Raw genomic sequence first — 18,686 nt, 5'->3', positions numbered from 1 at the left:
CACACACACACATGCGCACACACACACACACACACACACACACACACGCACACGCACACACACACACACACACACACACACACACACACACACACACACACAGCAAAGCCCTCTCTAGAGCCTGAGAGATCATTCTGAAACAGACTCTCCAGTTCTGAGAGAGTGAGAGAGAAACTCCTCAGGCAGGACAGGTGTGCTGTACCTACCTGCAGAGACTGAGATGGGCCTGCATGAGCCACTAACCTCACACAGTACTGTGGGGGAGTCCTGACACACACACGCACACACACACACACACACACGCCTGGAGAATCTATTTAACACAGTGTTAAGTCATGCTTTCTCACCCACACCTAAAAAAGTTCCCTGACAGTGTTGTCATGCTTGTACAATCTATGTACTTATTGAAAGGCCATGTCCATACAGGCAATGTGTGCATGTGTGTGTTTGTTTGTGTGAATGTGTCTGATGAGTTTATTTTTATGTAGGTTACCCTGTTCACTATTCTCTGTGTTTGGCCCTGGGTTCCATGTACTGAGTTTAAGTAAAAATAAACACTAATAGTCATTTAAATCAAACAGCAAGTGTGACTTGGTCAATCGGTACGTTTACATTGTCTGTTTAAAAACCGAAGCAATTTTTTTCCATGGTAATAAAACATATATCGTAACTCCCCCTATTACCGTCGGTCCCGTATTTCCACCGTCTTGTGTGTATGTGTCACTTAATATCCATTTCTATACAAACCAAGACAGCGGACTCCTATAGAAACGCAACCACCCACAAATATAGGTGTATCTTAAATTAGCTATGTACCAAAATGACATTTTTACCGCGACTCCCGAGGAGCTGTAAACAGTGTTGTAAGGTTATGCGGTACACAAACCGCTTTGGAGCTCCAGTGGAATTTAATTTCACGACAAGACTTCTCGGTCTAACTGGCCCATGTGCCGTTGAAACGGTGTAAATAGGCGACCCATCAGGCCAGCACTATAACTCCGAAGCGGTAAACAAAATCGGATATTTCAGGCAGTAAATGTTCCGTTAAGAACTAAATCCAGATTTTGTTCTAAATATAGCCACAACTATGGCTACTGAAAAAAATGTAAGGTTCATTTAGTAAATGTTATTTTGAAGTGTTAAAAAACATTGTTGTTTTAGAATTTCTGAACAAAAGTGGTGATAATTGGGGGTGTTACGATACGTACATTCCATGTTCTTCCCTAGAGTGTCTCTGATGCTGCTCGTGTCAGGACATACTGTTTATAATGCCACGGTGACCCCCAGTGTCGCAGGGCCACAAAGCCACTACAAACTGGGCAGTTTGGGACGTGAGGGTGGGGGGTGCCAGCTCCACATGCCCTTCAGGTCAGGGTCCATGCCAGTGTGGTGGCATCACTGTGCTTTAACCGGACTACTGTTGGACAGGCTGGCACATCCCACATGGCTGGCATATCTGCATGTGCCTCTCCCCCATCCCCCCTCATCCTCCCCCGCTTTAGTCCTGCCAGGCTGCCGCGCTGTGCCAGGCTGTAGCTCGTGGACGTCGCTCGAGGCCGTGTCACTCAACCATCAGCTGCCAACTCAGCACCCTCTCTGCCTCCATCCATCTCCCCTATCTCCCTCTATCCTTCTCTTTCTCTTTCCCTCGCTCTCTCTCTCTCTCCTTCCTCTCCCTTCCCTCTCTCTCAGCTTTGGACTCTGGTACCTCCCTCTGGGCCAATAGCCTGCGGACAGACAGAGAGGGTCAGGGGGGACAACTTAATGCCCCTAATGTGTGTGTGTGTGTGTGTGTGTTCTGGAGCTAGTCCAACCGGCTGACACCTCACACTCGGCTTCCCTATCGTGTAGATTAGGGAAAATCCCAGTGCAGTGCGATTGACGATCTGCCAGGCCCCCCCGGGGACAGCCGAGCCCTGTCAGCTGCCTGCGGCTGCACGGCCCCCCAGCAGGTCTCGGCCGCTCCCCGGGGCTCCGCTGCTGCCCCAGCAACAGCTGTATTTCTGCCTGAGGAACAGAATAGCTGGGGGTTTCAAAGGCTTTTAGGGTTCTGGGTGTGTTTACATTTTCTATCACAGGTCTGTGTGTTTCCTCTCTCCTGCAGCTGTTCATCATACCTATTTCTGTCTGCTGTTTGTTTCCACACACACACACACACACACACACACACACACACACACACACACACACACACACATACACTCGCCCAGCCTGATGTAATACCTGAGAGCTCTAACTGTTGGCAAGCTGCAATGTGGCCACTTGTGCTCTCTTCTCTGCGGAGCAGCACTCATCCTGTAAGCAGTGGTCAGTGTTGGATTACCATTTCTGTCTCTCCGAACAACAACAAGCTATTTCGAATGGATCACAAAGACTTCTGTTAGCAAACACTCTTTGCTTCGTAAGTACTGACATTAAGAATTCATTTTGGGGTCTGGAGTGTGGTCCACTGTGGAGAGCTGCTCTGTCGGGATGACTAACACACTTTTTAATTTTACATTTTTTCCTATTTTTCAAAATTCTTACTATTTTTCATATTTCCTCTGAGCAGTTACAGTACTACTGTAGTATCAGTACTGAGCAGTACTGCTGCAGTATGCTGAATGTGAGTTGAATGTGTTCAACAATGTCAATTCAATAGTAACAGCTTTTGTTGTTGATAAATAGATTCATGAAAATAAGATTAGGCCAGTTAAGTCCTGGCCATCAACTCAAAGTCGGAGAGAAAGTTGTGTGGATTTCTCAAAGGGATATTTTTAGTGGGCCAGTAGCTCCGATCACCTTCTGTGCATACTGCTCTCTTCACATCTCTCTGAAAACTGCGGAGCTGTTGGGCCCTGGTCACTGTCCTCAGGGACATCCCTCTCGCAAAGACAATCAGAAAGCTGACGTGGATTTGCTCATGCGGGAAAGATAGGTTGATAAATAAATAAATACATTTCACTCCCGGCAGATTTCACCTAATTTCAGAGCTGTTCCATCAGTGTGAACAAGCTGTAATCACATCGTAATCTTTGAAATCCCTCTAAATCCGCAGCAATCTGCCGGGCCGGAGCTTCCCGACCGGTGCTGCGCTCCCTGGAGGCTGTGCATCAGCAAACACGCGTGTTGATCTGGCACAGCTGACCAGGGGTCCGTTCACGCAGATCATTTATTCATCACGTCCGTGGACTCTGTCGTGTAGTTTTGTAGAAACCGTGTTTTGAGTGGTAAGTCATTTCCGAGCTTGTTTACTTTCGAGGAGCAGAGAGCGCTTCACAGACTGAGCAGGAGAAGTCTGCTCTGCGAAGTACAGATCATTTAGTAGAGATGCCGGTGTCTTCAAATGGTTGCTAGGTTACCACCGCCACATTCACAGCTGATCCCAGGAGGCTGTTGTCATGGACAGAAGAACTTTCCCAAGATGCATTTCCCTTTCCACCCACAAAGTCCACCCTGCACTGTAGAGGTAAACAGGCTGAGGTGGTGTAACCTATTGCTCTAATATTCTTTTATAGACCCTTTCAACAAGAAAAACAAAAACAACGCTTTAACGTTCTATTTGGGCCCCAATCTACTTCCTCTGCATTAAGATAACATATGGAATGTTGAAAAGGAAGTCTTGTGAGGCCAACTATGATGCTGAAAATGGAACTCTCTTGAAAGGGTCTATAACACTACCCTATACTCTGCCTTCTGCTGGCTAAGAGTACAGAAGAGTAGCGGTTCTTCTAACCTGAGGAGGTTTGTCTGGTTGTGTTCTAAAGACCGGTTCATTGCCTGGCCTCAGACACTGGACAGACAGACCGATGTGATACAAAAAGGGAAGGTCAGAGTTTAGCAGTACCATGCTGTGTCGGGGTCACCACCACCTCTGGATCCTAGACAAAGACTGAGGGCTTTCGCCCTCCTGCTGTTCCAGAACGAGGTGTACTTTCAGTTTAAGATTCTCCTGTTCCAGACCAAATCACTTTCAGCTTGAGATCCTCCTGCTGGTGGCAGCTGAACATAACGTAACAAAACAGAGCACACACACACACACACACACACACACAAACACACAGAGACAGAGAGAGAACAGAGCAGCATCTATCGACCATCTCCCTCCATCACTGTGGACCCTAGTCCCAGCAGAGGTCTGTCTGTCTTTGGTTCGGTTAGGTTGGGTTTGGTCGGGTTGGGTTGGGTCGGGTTTAGTTCATTTGGGTTTTGATTGGTTCAGTTGTGCTAGGTTGAGACCAAAGCACTTTCAGCTTGAGATCCTCCTGCTGGTGGCAGCTGGAACAGCAGGCTGGCTGATGTGGAGAGAAGGGTGTTTATACACAAGCTCCTTCTGGGTCAGTAGAGCCATTTACTGGTTCACAGAGGACAAGCTCTGGAGCACACACACACACACACAATGCAGAGTGGCATCTTCCAGTGGCCTGACACACAGGGCAGAGTGGCATCTCCCAGCAACCTCCCCGCCTGCTGTGGTATTTTCTCTGCTGTTAGTGACCCCATCCTCACCTGGCTGTGCCTGTGGGAAAGGTAATTTGCTCGATGAAGAAATGCCCAACAGAACAGAACACAGCACACACACACAGAGAGAGAGAGAGAGAGAGAGAAAGAGAGAGAGAGAGACAGAGAACAGGGGTAGAGTGTTTTTTTATATTATTTTTATTATTTCCCATAGTCCATGTCAATTGTCGTTATTAGTACTATTAATTGCTAATTATTTTCTTCTCTTGATGTCATATGAATTGAATTGAACAGAGCAGCATCTCTCAACCATCTTTGGTTCGGTTGGGTTTGGTCGGGTTTTGTTCGTTTCGGTTTGGTTAGGTTTTGGTTTCGCTCGGTTTGTTTTGGTTTGGTTATAGTTGGTGTCTGCTCTCCTAGCAGCGCCACGTTCCCTTGGGGGAGGAAGGGTAGCTGGTTCCTCTCACTGTCCAAGCGGCCAGCTGCTTCTGTGCATTACTCACGCCTAGGGAGATTTTTACCCAACGTGGAGAAAACACACAGACAACACATCGTTGTTGTGTTTTTCCCGTTTCCGCTTGACTGCGTTGGATGCTCCTCTGCCAGCTGTGGTGCTCTTGATGAGTCCTCTTCTCCAGGGAGCGCATCCACGCCACGTCTCCACCGTCTCTCGGGATCACCACACTCAGACTGGCCGTGAATGTGTAGTGATTCAGACCAAAGATTCTAGAGCGGAGCGGATCTTTGATTCAGACCACTCGCTGAATTAAATATAGAATACATTTTAGGCTCTAATTCTTCAACAATCAGTGTTCAGTGGAAATGCATTTGTTCCCATTCTTCATGTCAGCAACAGCAACACTGGCTTTAAGAATAGTAATGTTACTGCATTATATATAAACTGTATATCACTATCAATTAAAGAAGATTTTTAAATTAGGGGCATAGACAAAGAGGTACATTACTGTAATATATATATTCCCACTTGAATTATATAAGTATAAGTATACTCTTTTGATCCCGTGAGGGAAATTTGGTCATTTATCCCAATCCGTGAATTAGTGAAACACACTCAGCACACAGAAGCACACATTAATCCCGGCGCAGTGAGCTGCCTGCAACAACAGCGGCGCTCGGGGAGCAGTGAGGGGTTAGGTGCCTTGCTCAAGGGCACTTCAGTCGTGCCTACTGGTCAGGGTTCGAACCGGCAATTCTCCGGTCACAAGTCCGAAGCGCTAACCAGTAGGCCATGGCTGCCCCAATTGCTTGCATAAGAGCCTGTAACAATAGTAATAGTAATAGATAGAGGATATAGGATATATGGGATAACCATATCCATACAGGAGAGGCAGTATAATACCCATCTACAGTTGGTCACCGCTCTGTGCATGCCATTAAAGGCCATGATTGAGGCCGATGGCATCCATACATCCAGCTTCGGAAGCTTGCGGCCAAGAGGCTGTCCCAGTCTCTGCGATAGGCTGACCTATGGTGCACTTACTGTGGATTTGTGGGAATATGATGCGTCCACATGGAATGCTTATAATCCACGATCAGTAAAGCCTTTAGCCTTGCAGAGATTTATTCCTTGTTTATGATGCTGTTCCATATAGGCTTCCTCAAGATAAGATGTGTTCTGTCCTAGTTTTTGACAACATGGTTCTCTGGTTCAGTTCCATAGTATCCCTGGGTCTCTGCACTGCTGGACTGCTGCCCTGTGCATGAACACAGTACAGTGCCTAAGCTCAGCATGGGTCTCATGTTTAGTATGGTCTCAAGTTTAGTATGGTCTCATGTTTAGGATGGTCTTGTGTTTAGTGTAGACTTGTGTTTAGTATGAAAAAGTGTTTTGTCTGGACTGAATGTGCTTCGCATATCTTGTGTTTAGTATGGACTCATCCTGAGTGTGGTATTGTGTTTAGTATGGCTGTGTAGTGTGGGTTTTTCAATGTAGTATGGACTTGCCTGGTGCCTGGTGTGGTATTGGATTTAGTATGGATGTTTAGTGTGTGGTTTTTTAGCGAGGATCTTTAGTGTTGGTGTTCAGTAGGGATGTTCAGTAGAGATGTTGAGGGTGAATGTTTAGTATGGATGTTAGGTATTCATTTTTAGTGTGGATGTTTAGTGGGGGTGTTTAGTGTTAATGTTTAATGTGGATGTTGATTGTAGGTTGAGTGTAGATGTTTAGTATTAATGTTTAGTGGATGTTTAGTGGGGGTGTTGAGTGTGATATATCTGGCTGGGAACCCCGCAGCTCTGCACATGCTCAGTCTGCTTAAGCTGTTATCTTGCATCACTGTTGCTATGGTTTCCCTTTCTCCTGTATAGGGCAATCAGCAGGCCTGCCATTTTACTGTGTCTACCACTCGCTGCCTCTCACTCGGCTCACTCTCTCTCTCTCTCTGCCTCTCTCTATCTTTTCTTCCCTCTTTTTGTCTGGCCTTATCTGGTTTCTCTCTCATTCCCTCACCCCCCTCTCTCAGTATCTGCCTCTCAAACTTTCCCTCCCTCTCTCTTTCTCTTTTTATCTGCCTCTCTGTCATTTCTTTCTCTCTCTCTCTCCTTTTGTCTGCCTTTCTCTCTGAATCTCTCTCTCTCGCACTATCCACTGGCAACAATAGCACAGCATACCACGCAGTCATAACTACTGCCATTTATCCAGCCAAGCCTGGAGGCTCCCCCACAGGACTGGGGCGAGAACCTGACAGACAGATTTCTTCAGCAACAAAGCAGTGGTAACACTCTAAAAGGTTGGTAGTTCATAATAACTCACTTAAAAAACAAAGAGAGTAAATCCATTAAGTCCTTTCACCTAAGCCTAAACCTAAATGTATTTCATAAGCTCAACTTTGGCCCTCTATATTTCCCTTGTTATTCGCCATTACGTTGGTTGGTAAAAAAATCTAACTTCTTCCTAGCCACTAAAACTACAAATACCCAGATGATTCTTTAACCAAATAATCTGCAGCTTATAGAGGGCAAATGAATTAAAGTAATCATGTGGTCCAGGGGGACCGGCTGTAGAAAGCACTCTCTTTCTCTCTCCCTCTCTCTCTCTCACATCCTGCAGCACTCACACCAAGCTGCGATCTATTCTGCTCTTGGAGGTGGGGTGTGGGGGTCTGAACTATAGAGATCCAGTATGAGCGGTATAAGAGGCTGTGGAGAGGACCAAAGGACAGAACTAAACACATTCAACAGAGCCTTTAACTTTTGTAGTGAAGTCGGTTTTGAAAGACCTTTTGATAAATGGAAATTTTGCAAGTGATAGATGGGGGGTACCACCACTTCATGTACCACAGCCATTACTGTAGCGCTGGATCCACAGAGAGGGCTGAGATGATAGAAGAGGCACTTTCGTGGACCAGCGGCCAGAGAGTCTCCCATGTTGAAGGCCCTGTCTGATGCACAGCACCAGAGCCAGATCGGGACCAGAAATATGCTATACAGGACCAGATCGGGAGTAAAACAGATCCCAATCGGAGCCAGACCTGTACTAGCTCAGAACCAGACCTGTGTTAGTTCAGGGCCAGATCTGTATTAGTTCAGGGCCAGATCTGTGTTGGCTGAGCTGTAGTGAAGGAGCACATCAGTGCACATGTGTAGTCATAACAGCCATGTGTATGATTGCAGCTCCATACTGTGTGTGTTTGAGCTCTGCTAGAGCTGACTGGCATTTGTGTGTGTGTGTGTGTGTGTGTGTGTGTGTGTGTGTGTGTGTGTGTGTGTGTGTGTGTGTGTGTGTGCGCTTGTGGGGGGAGGGGAGAAGGGACAGGGAGCAGGCAATGTATGCCTCAGTGATCTGTCTCAAATATGCAGGCTTTGAATAAGCTTTTTTCTTACAGCTGTTTCTCCCACTTACGTAACCCTGCTGGTGAGTAGGTTAGATTGTTTATGATGAAATCACCCTCTCTCTTTCTTTCTCTCTCTCTCTCTGATTCACTCACACACATACTGTACACACATGCATGCGCGCGCACACACACACGACACACACACACACACACACACACACACACACACAAGCACATACATTAAGCCAGGCCCTCAGTGCATGCTGCCTGGCAGCTATTAAAGGCTACAGCAGACTCTCCACATCAGAATGCGCCTCATACATCCGTAACCACTATGCAGAAGACATTATATGCCACAGATACACTGCAAAAGTGACACTTCAATCAATCAATCAAGGCCATCAAGGCAATACATCTATGCTTGTTTTTCCCTGACAAGACTGTATTTCTCCTGGTTTCCATCAAAACAGAATTGCACTTACCTCGATTGCAGACAACGAAGGAACTGAACAAAAAAGGTTGAGGTCATGAAATATTGAAACAGGATATGCTGTAACACAAGACATATCTTATCAGAGAAAAACAAGCATGCGTGAAGATTTCTTCATCTTACTTTGATTTCACCTTATCAAATTTCTCAAGAAACAATAAAAAGTATACCTTAGAGCTCAAGAAGAAATAGCTGCATGACTGCAAAAACATTACAAAATGAATTATAACATGAAAGATAACACATATAACATGGATGTAAACAGCTGTAGCAATATCAGAATCAATGCATGTCAGTGAAAGATTCAAACTTCCTGTGATCAGTGACAACTGCACGTGGTATTAGAGAGAAGAGACTACATTTTCTTATCCTTTTTAAAATGCAATTGAATGTTTCCTGTAGGTGAAAGGCTTTCTTATTTTGCAATTGCTTTACTTATTCTGTTGTTAAAATATGCCATCCCAGCATAGCTGTAGCCGTCTGCTTGACAAAGAGAAGGATGTAGTGGTAAAAACGCCAGCCAAGTCTAGCTTGTGTGCTCTAATTATCGCTGAGGCGATGCGTTTAATGAGATGATCTCAGATCTGGGACTACACTGTAAGCGCAGAAAAAAAGTAATTGGGAGTGACGCGCATGCGCTTTGAAGAAAAACATACCAAGCGCTCTAGTGGCTACTTATGGAGAAAACAAAAGCGAGCAGAGAAAGCGCGCGCGCACAGATTATTCCGTCGGTTTCTCCATGTTTGTCAGAAGAGTAAAATCGTAGTTTAACACACACTATCGCGCATTTACCGTGAAGCGTTGGGAGGATTGTTCTTTTTGGTTAGTGGCTCTCACGCTGTTGTTTTTCTTTCATTTCAAAACGCGGAAGTGGATTGACAGGGAGCTAGAATCCACAGGTCTCCATGTCTCTGTGAAGAAGTCCGGATTCGCCATGAAAACACCATTCATTCGGAGTATCTGAGAAACTGGGGGCGGATATAACTGAAAATCACACTGGACTCTGATTGATACATAGCCTATTCTTGCGGTAATTTTGTTATCTGTAAAATCTCTACAACTCTCTTTTGAAAATATTAAGTTTTGTCTTAAACGAGGGCAAATACTTACTCTGTATTTGAACTCTGTTGGGATATGTCAAACAAGGAGCTGATTTTCTGCATTGATTTTCTGAAACTAACAATTTCGGCCTTTTTTAGGAGCAACGTTTTATATCGTTCTAGCGAGGCGCTGTCCGAGGTTCTGAAGTGCTGACTCGTCTTCGTTTCAGCATCTGTCAAAAATCTTTGACATACGCCACTGCATAAAGCTTTATTGGATGAAATGGTTCAGCTGTTTTAACCCCTATCAGTGATGATGCTTTGATACATATTTTATTTGATACATTCCTCTTTTTTGTGACAGGAAGGCCCTATCCTAGACACCGCCCTCTCGCTCGATCTCCGAGTATGAGAACTCTCACGGCGGCTCTGGTGCCTTCTGTCTCACTCCTAATACTATCAGGTAAGTGTCCATGTGGCGAGGGAGCTTCTCGTTCTAGCGTGAAAGTGGCGCCTTTATCAAACGTCAGTCGATTTTTCATTTGACGGCTCACACACTGAAGACTCGCATGTCTTTTAGTAGCTTCGCCAGTAGATACGACCCAGTGACCCACACACTATCTAATTTTCCACTTGAGGCCACACAGTATTGCATTACCGATAAGTTTTAAAATTCGTTAAAAATATTTTTTTCTGATTGGGTATAAGATTATTGTTTGATGATATACATTTCTTTACTACACCCACTTATGAGCAAACAAGACATCATGTAGGCTACTGCTGTCCTGCTCTTTCGTTCTTGAAATACTTATCTTCTTGTCAAGTTTTTCCACCTCTTCCTTCCTGAGGATGGTTTGTAGTGCTACTGTAGGTTTAATCAATTTATCATATCATAGAGCTATTGCTTAAACAGGATGTGAGTATCTTTTTAAATTATTTTCCCTTCCTACCCAAAACATAAGAGTGGCCATGGATGATCATGTGAAAAAAGTTAGTCCTTTAAACCTTTCATCCGTGCTGTTGCTGTACAGAATGTCCCTATTAAGTTCATGGCATGGCAAACTAGGCCTACTGTGTGTTTGTGTGAATGCCAATGGCTACAGAGCCACAGCTCTGTCTAATGTTAACATGGTAATCTTAGCATACAAAATAAAATCCAAACTCAACAATGACAATGAATGCAGACATGGCATGGGTAAATTGATCTGAAATTATGCCTTTTCCTGTAAGCAGTCTAGAAAGCAGTGCTGTGTAATCAATAGGTCCATGTCCGAGGCCCACTGTAGTTAGGGCTTCCCGCAGTAATTAGATGACTATAATCTTATTACCTCTTACATGGCCGAATGTGAAAGCAGAACCATCAATATATTGAACCTTGAGTGATTTATGAATTATCCATGTGAATTATCCATGTGCCAGACAAAAAAACATCAAATACTGTTGATAAATAAGGATGATAATGATAGTATGATTAAAACTTATTTTAGGTTTGAGTGCTGTAATAATTCACGCAATTGCATTTCATTCTAGTTTGACTTATGAATTGAGAAAAAAATATTTATTCCAAAGTCTTTTACAGCCATAATAAGATGAATTGCATTAATTTCTGTTTCTCCATTCTCATATATAGATAAAAAATATAGAGCTCGCCTTGGCCCAGCCAAAATATGTCATATGCTGTCTAACCCCCCCCCCAACCAGTTTGTGTGCTTGATGTGTTTGAGTGTTTCCACTGGCCTCCAGAATTGGGAGATGTGATCGATGTTGACAGCTTGGCCCTGGGGCTGTAGGTTATGTAAGAGGGCCTGTGTTTTCAGTAGCACAAAGACTGTATACAGTAGCCAGCCTGTGTGGAGTGTGGGAGACTGGCCTCTGTGTTTGGCTCTGCGTGCTGAGACGCACGTCCCTCCTCTCTAGACCCGCAGCACAGACCAGAGCACACCGGATCCCAAAAGTTACAGGCTGAGAGGAGAAAAGATAGGAGAGGAGAGGGGAAGAGACGTGGAGAGGTGGAGAGGTGAGGAGAAGGAGGGTGAAGAGAGGAGACAAGATGAGAGGGGAGGGGTGCAGAGGGAGGAGAGGAGAGATGAGGAGAGAAAATGGGGAAGCAGAGAGGAGAGGAGAAGAGGGGAGAGAAAGGGGAGCATAGAGGGGGAAGACTGGAGAATAAAAGAGGAGAAAGGAAGAAAAGTGAGCAGGAGGGTGAGCAGGAAGGACAGATTTAGCAGAGGGATGGAGAGGAGGAGCACAGAGAGCAGGAGGGAGGGACAGAGGAGAACCTTTTAAGAAGATGAGAAAGCAGAGGTGCAGTAGTTAGTGAAAGGAGAGAGGGCAGTGGATGTAGAAAGTAGGAGAGGAAGATGAGGTGAAAGAAGAGAAGAGAGAAGAAGAGGAGAGTGCTTTATCAGGCGTCTTATCTCCTGGTCTCATTCCACTGCCCCCTGAGGACACCTGAGTCCAGGAGCCCTGCTGCATTGGTCTGATTGGACCGAGCTCTGCCCACAGGAACAAGAGAGGGAGGGAGGAGGGAGGAAGAGGGGCAGGAGGACTAGGAGCAGTTTGTGGATGATGTCAGAGCTCGGTTCAATCAGACAAATGCAGCGATGCTCCTGGACTCAGGTGTCCTCAGGGGGCAGTGGAATGAGAGAAGATCAGGAGCCTGATAAAACACTCTCCTCCTCTCCTCATCTCTCCTCCTCTCATCTCTCTTCATCTCCTCTCCTCACCTCTCCTCTCCTCACCTCTCCTCTCCTCACCTCTCCTCTCCTCACCTCTCCTCACCTCTCCTCTCCTCACCTCTCCTCTCCTCACCTCACCTCTCCTCACCTCTCCTCTCCTCTCCTCTCCTCACCTCTCCCTCTCCTCTCCCCTCCTCTCCTCACCTCACCCTCCTCTCCTCATCTCTCCTCTCCTCTCCTCCCTTCATCCTTTCCTCTCCTCATCTCTCCTCTCCTCACCTCTCCTCTCCTCTTTGATTCTCTCCTCCAATTCTCTCCTCTCCTCTCTTCTCCTCTTCGATTCTCTCCTCTACTCTCCCCTCTTCTATTCTCTCCTCTCCTCACTTCTCCTCTCCTCACCTCTCCTCTCCTCATCTCTCCTCTCCTCACTTCTCCTCTCCTCATCTCTCCTCTCCTCTCCTCCCTTCATCCTCTCCTCTCCCCATCTCTCCTCTCTTCACTTCTCCTCTCCTCACCTCTCCTCTCCTATTTGATTCTCTCCTCCAATTCTCTCCTCTCCCCTCTTCTATTCTCTCCTCTCCTCTCTTCTCCTCTTTGATTCTCTCCTCTCCTCTCCCTCTAGAGCCAGAGGGCCAGCAGATTGTGTGGGGACAGTATGGCTCAGCTACCTGAGGAACTCAGGCTGTCCTCCACACAGAATCAACAGCCTAGGAAAGGGACACAGCAACAGGGACGGAGCCTCTCACTCACAGGAAGTGGTGGTGTTTCTTAAGGAGAGACAGACAGGAAGTGGTGGTGTTTCATAAGGAGAGACAGACAGAAAGGGGGAGGTGTTTCTTAAGGAGAGACAGACCTGAAGTGGTGGTGTTTCTTAAGGAGAGACAGACAGGAAGAGGTTGGTGTTTTTTAGGTTCAGTGACATGATGAAGATGAAGTCATGGATCAGAGTCGTATTCAGCAGAAAAGCATAAACCTATTTAAAGCCGTACATCCTTGTATGTGTGATTTACTCTCATTGAATTTATAATGCTACATGTCTGTGTTTTCTTTATATTTAAACAACATACAGTGAATGGGTGTTGGACTGAAGGGTTTTGCAACATAGTTTTACCAAACATAAAAAGGAAAACGGGAGAACCACGATCAATGCTGACAGACAACATAACCAGCACTAAATATGATAGGTGCAGACAGAAACCATAACCAGCACTAAATCTGATAGGTGCAGACAGAAACCATAACCAGCACTAAATATGATAGGTGCAGACAGACAACATAACCAGCACTAAATCTGATAGGTGAAGACAGAAACCATAACCAGCACTAAATATGATGGGTGCAGACAGACAACATAACCAGCATATGATAGGTGCAGACAGAAAGCATAACTATAGCTAAATCTGATAGGTGCAGACAGAAACCATAGCTATAGCTAAATCTGATAGGTGCAGACAGAAAGCATAACTACGGTATAGCTAAATCTGGGTTATTGATGTGTAACATAACCCAATCCATGTTGTATGAATTCTTGACCCAGTTAAAGAACCTTTACAAAATGTGTGCCTCATTGTCCTCTGGTTATCTCTCTCTCTCTGTCTCTCTCTCTTGCTCTCTCTCTCTCTCTCTCTCTTTCTCTCATGCATCCTCTCTTCATCCTCCTCTATGTCCTTGTCTGTCTCTCCATGTCTTTCCTATCCCTTCCTTCTCTCTCTCTCTCTCCTCCACCATCCCTCTCTCTCCCCCTCTCCCTGCTCTCTCCCTCCACCTCCCTGCAGTGCGGCTGAGTGTGTCGGTGTGTGTGGATGGTGACTCGGACACAGAGGCCGTGCTGGGGAATCCCATGAAGCTCACCTGTATCTCGTGCATGAAGAGGGAGGACATCAAAGCAGAAACGCGTGTCTTCTGGTCCTACATCCAGGATGGAGAGGAGATCTCTGTGAGTGATTCTGCACTGCTACAGTACATGCCTCCCTCCACACACCTATGAGAAAAGCTTTGTTTGCATTACATTTACATACAGTGTGGCATAGACATTTACTTTACTGGCACCTGGGTCTCGCATAGTCAGACACTTAGTTCAAGTGTGTGTGTGTGTGTGTGTGTGTGTGTGTGTACTGGTGTGCATGTGTGTGCGTGTGTGTGTACTGGTGTGCATGTGTGTGCGTGTGTGTGTGTATGTGTGTGTGCGTGTGTCTGCATGCATGTGTATGGTATGTGTGTGCTGGTGTGTGTGTGTGTGTGTGTGTGTGTGTGTGTGTGTGTCTGCATGCATGTGTGTGGTATGTGTGTGTGTGTGCATGTGTGTGGTATTTGTGTGTGTGCAGATCTTTGAGTATGACAACGGCCCCAGAGAGCTGGAGAGCCCCCTGAAGGGTCGCCTCCAGTGGAGGGGCAGTAAGGACCTACAGGACCTCTCCCTCGGCATCACCAACATCACGCGCAATGACTCAGGCACCTACCAGTGTGTGGTCTTCCGCCTTTTTGAGTTTGACTCCTTTACCCCCTCTGTCACAATCACCAGAATCATCAAGCTAGAAGTCAAAGACAAAGGTAAGAACAATGACTGACTATACACACCTGGGCCCTCATGCTGATTTCATGTGTTAGGTACACACACTTAAGCTGTCTGCTGTATTCTTATGCTGTCTGCTGTGCAGTGTGTGTAATGTTGGAGTAATTGTGTGTGTTTGTCCTTTGTCTTCATGAGAACTGGCAGTTGTGAGATGGGAGGGAGTTAAGCTAAGCAGCTATTGTAGCTGTAATGTATGAAGGGGTAAAGTACTGTTTGATTTGTCTTCTCCTCACCGGATGCCTGCCTGAGACGGTTGGATGTGTCTCTCTCATTACAGTTGGGCAAATGTACAGTGTTTGCTGACTCCTACCCATCCATCCAGCAGTTGAGCTTCTGTCTGTGTGTGCCCTGTCCAGCTGACATGTGCACAGACAGAGGCAGACAGCACTCACATGTTTTGTAATGGTCAGCTCCTCCTGTTTTTGATACAAAGTCATTTCTGTAGTCTGAATGGATGTGATGGTTGGCCTGCTTGTTTTTTCTCTTCTCTAAGTTAGCGCACACTGACATTTCATTTCATGTCATTTCGAAGTCTAACCCTTGTCTAACCCGAAGTCTAACACAAACATACACACACAAATCCTGGGCAAAATACCAAACAGTATGAAAGGAAGAGAAAAACACTATACACCATAAAACATAAAATATCATCAATAACTCTACAACATAAACCTGTGTGAGCTCATTCTTTTTAAAAAGTAGGAGAGAGTGAATTTAGTGTCCAGAGAGATAAACTGTCCAGGGACATGATGACCTATGTGTGACACTGCTCTGTCTGTTTAATGGCTTGCAGTACTTCAGTTCAATCCAAAGAACCAACCAGTTGCTTACTGAATCAGTTATTCTGGTCTTAAAAGCTGCATTGCTCATTGCTCACTAAGTAGCCAAGTAGCCATGTTTCCTAACCCCTAGCGTAGCCATGTTTCCTAACCCCTAGGCTAGCCATGTTTTTCTAACCCCTAGAGTAGCCATGTTTCCTAACCCCTACCCTAGCCATGTTTCCTAAACCCTAGCCTAGCCATGATTCCTCCTAGCTTAGCCCTCCTTCCTTCCTTGATCAGAAACAGCAGGCAGAGCAGGAGATTCTGGTGTTGGGAACATGATGCATGCCATCTTACACACATGAACATACTGAAAAGATTTATTTTGGTCGATGATTAAAAGAGCAAAATGATTTGGTCGATGAGTAAAAGAGCATTCGCACCAAGAACGATAACGATAACTATACACAAATATTGTTCTCGTTAGTATGAATGACAACGTTCACACATAAACTATAAAGATAACAACATGAAGAACGATATCGTTCATCACTTTCAGAGCGATTTTGAGAATGATAAAAAGCTAATAGCCAATCAGAACCCATCACATTTTAGCCATCACATTCATTAACGCAAGGAGAGGCTTATCGTTGGTCAGTGTGGACGCTTTTATCGTTATGGTTATAGTTATCGTACTTGGTGTGAATGGCCGTTTAGATGAAGAAAAAATGTTAACTGATCTTTATCTGTTTGTGTCTCTCCTTGTGATGACACTGTCTTTTGACCAAAACAAATCAGTCATGGGAACTCAACGCATGCTTGACTTCTCCACATTTCTTTGACCCCCCACACACACACACACACACACTTCTCTCTTTCTCTACCACCTACCCCCTACAACTCTCTCTCTGTCTCTGTGTGTGTTTGCGCGTGTGGTGGGGTGTGGCTTTGCTGGTTGCCTTGGCAGCCAGTTTAGACCCGACGGCGCTGTACTCAGAGATCATGATGTATGTTCTACTGGTGTTCCTCACTCTCTGGCTGCTGGTGGAGATGGTCTACTGCTACAGGAAGATCTCCAAGTCAGATGAGATGGCGCAGGACGCCGTGTGAGTACTCCCCACACACTTCACTATACTACACACTACTATATATATACTGCACACAATACCACACCATGCTACAAACAATACTACACTATACTACACACTACTATATATATACTGCACACAATACCACACTATGCTACAAACAATACTACACTGTACTACACACTACTATATATATATACTCCACACTATACCACACCATGCTACAAACAATACTACACTATACTACACACTACTATATATATATACTGCACACAATACCACACCATGCTACAAACATACTACACTAAACTACACACTACTATATATATACTGCACACAATACCACACCATGCTACAAACAATACAACACTATACTACACACTATTATACTGTACATGATAAAAGCCTGTAAAAGTCCTGGCAGAGAGTGATGCATAAGGATGTAGTCTAATGACCCCAGTTCCAGGAATGCACTTATATTTTGTTCGTTGTACCAGTTTGCAATAATTATTGGTTAAAACTCAGTTGTAAACACTTCGGAAAAAAATCTTAAAAACTTGAATATACCAAAAAACTTTTACGGGCTTTTTCCAAAACACAGAAGTAACGTCAACGCAGTGGTAGCGGTAGCTGCAGAGAGTAGAAGCTATCAGGCAAGTCTTATTTACATAAACTCCTGGTGTACTTACAAACTTTCCAATGCCTCGTTTTATGAGTACAGAACATATTTGTACTACTGTAGAAGTTTGGTACCATTCCAGGCATTTTTAGTGGGGTAATTGACGAGACACATTCCGTTTGCTCCTGCACTAAGCCATTTACTTGATAGTGCTAACTCGACCAACGTTCGACCAAGGGAAAAAAGCTTCTTGGGGGGTGTTTGGCTCGAGGTCATGGTGCAAAGGACCTCCCAGGCAAACACCCAGTGAACAGCAGGACTCTATATGGAGATTGTTGAAGTAGCCCTGAAGAAAGTCAAAAATCCAAATAGAGACTCATAGAGAAGAAGGGAGAATGCAGATACACGCACACACACACACACACACACACACACACACACACACACACACACACACACACACATACACAGAGAGAGCGAGAAAGAGAGAGAGAGAGAGAGAGAGACACAGAGAGAGACACAGAGAGAAGGAGAGAGAGTCAGTGCATAGTGCATAGTGGCCTGATAAACATGATTGAGGCTGATAAACAGAGAAAGACAAACAGCCTCATGCAGCCCTGTGAGAGAGAGGGAGACAGAGAGAGAGAGAGAGGGAAAGAGATAGAAACAGGGAAAGAGATGGTCAGGTAGATACAGAGAGAGAGAGGATGAGAGAAGCACATAGAGAGACAAATGGAAACAGGGAGAGAGGGGTGGACACCAGGGTTGTGCAAAATTCGAATTGCAATTCTGCTTCCTGTTTGCTACCTCAATTGAAATGCAAGTGAAATTCAATAATTGAATTGGAATTTAAGAGCCAGTTTTAATTCAATTCTGGAATTTTGCACAAGCCTGGTGAAGACAGAGACAGGGAGAGACAGACAGAGAGAGAGAGGGAGAGAGAGAGAGACAGGAGAAAGAGGGAGACAGGCGAGGGGATAGACACCAGAGTCCATAACCAGCACCACACACTTATAGGAACCAGCTGGTAACAAAACAGCCTGATCAATTTGAACAATTGCATTAGACTATTTGTGTCTCACACACACACACACATGCACACTGTCTTGTATCTCTTATGTGTTTTTAGTTTTACAGTAATAGGCTTAAAGAACGAGCATAATTTAGCCATCACTCAACCACACACACACACACAATCTGTTTA

General features: G+C 45.1%; 1 protein-coding gene across 6 annotated transcripts in view; it reads left to right on the top strand.

Moving 5' to 3' along the window:
- Positions 1-2,221: 2,221 nt before the first annotated feature.
- The window catches only part of scn3b (sodium channel, voltage-gated, type III, beta), a 24,156-nt gene continuing 7,691 nt past the window's right edge, over positions 2,222-18,686 (top strand). For 2 of the 6 annotated variants that reach the window (XM_048266607.1, XM_048266602.1), the window contains exons 1-5: positions 9,398-9,754; positions 10,129-10,227; positions 14,218-14,378; positions 14,767-14,992; positions 16,743-16,881. In XM_048266607.1, coding sequence (XP_048122564.1) covers positions 10,173-10,227; positions 14,218-14,378; positions 14,767-14,992; positions 16,743-16,881 — 581 coding nt within the window. In that variant the 5' untranslated portion in view covers positions 9,398-9,754; positions 10,129-10,172. Of the gene's footprint in view, positions 2,402-9,397; positions 9,755-10,128; positions 10,228-14,217; positions 14,379-14,766; positions 14,993-16,742; positions 16,882-18,686 lie in introns of those variants that run through there. The other 4 variants (XM_048266606.1, XM_048266604.1, XM_048266605.1 and 1 more) reach the window with 4 other exon arrangements.

This window comes from Alosa alosa, chromosome 16, assembly GCF_017589495.1.
Source record: "Alosa alosa isolate M-15738 ecotype Scorff River chromosome 16, AALO_Geno_1.1, whole genome shotgun sequence".
Taxonomy (NCBI): Eukaryota; Metazoa; Chordata; class Actinopteri; order Clupeiformes; family Clupeidae; genus Alosa; species Alosa alosa.
Note: the sequence above shows the minus strand (reverse complement) of the source record. Positions and strands in the feature narration are given on the sequence as shown.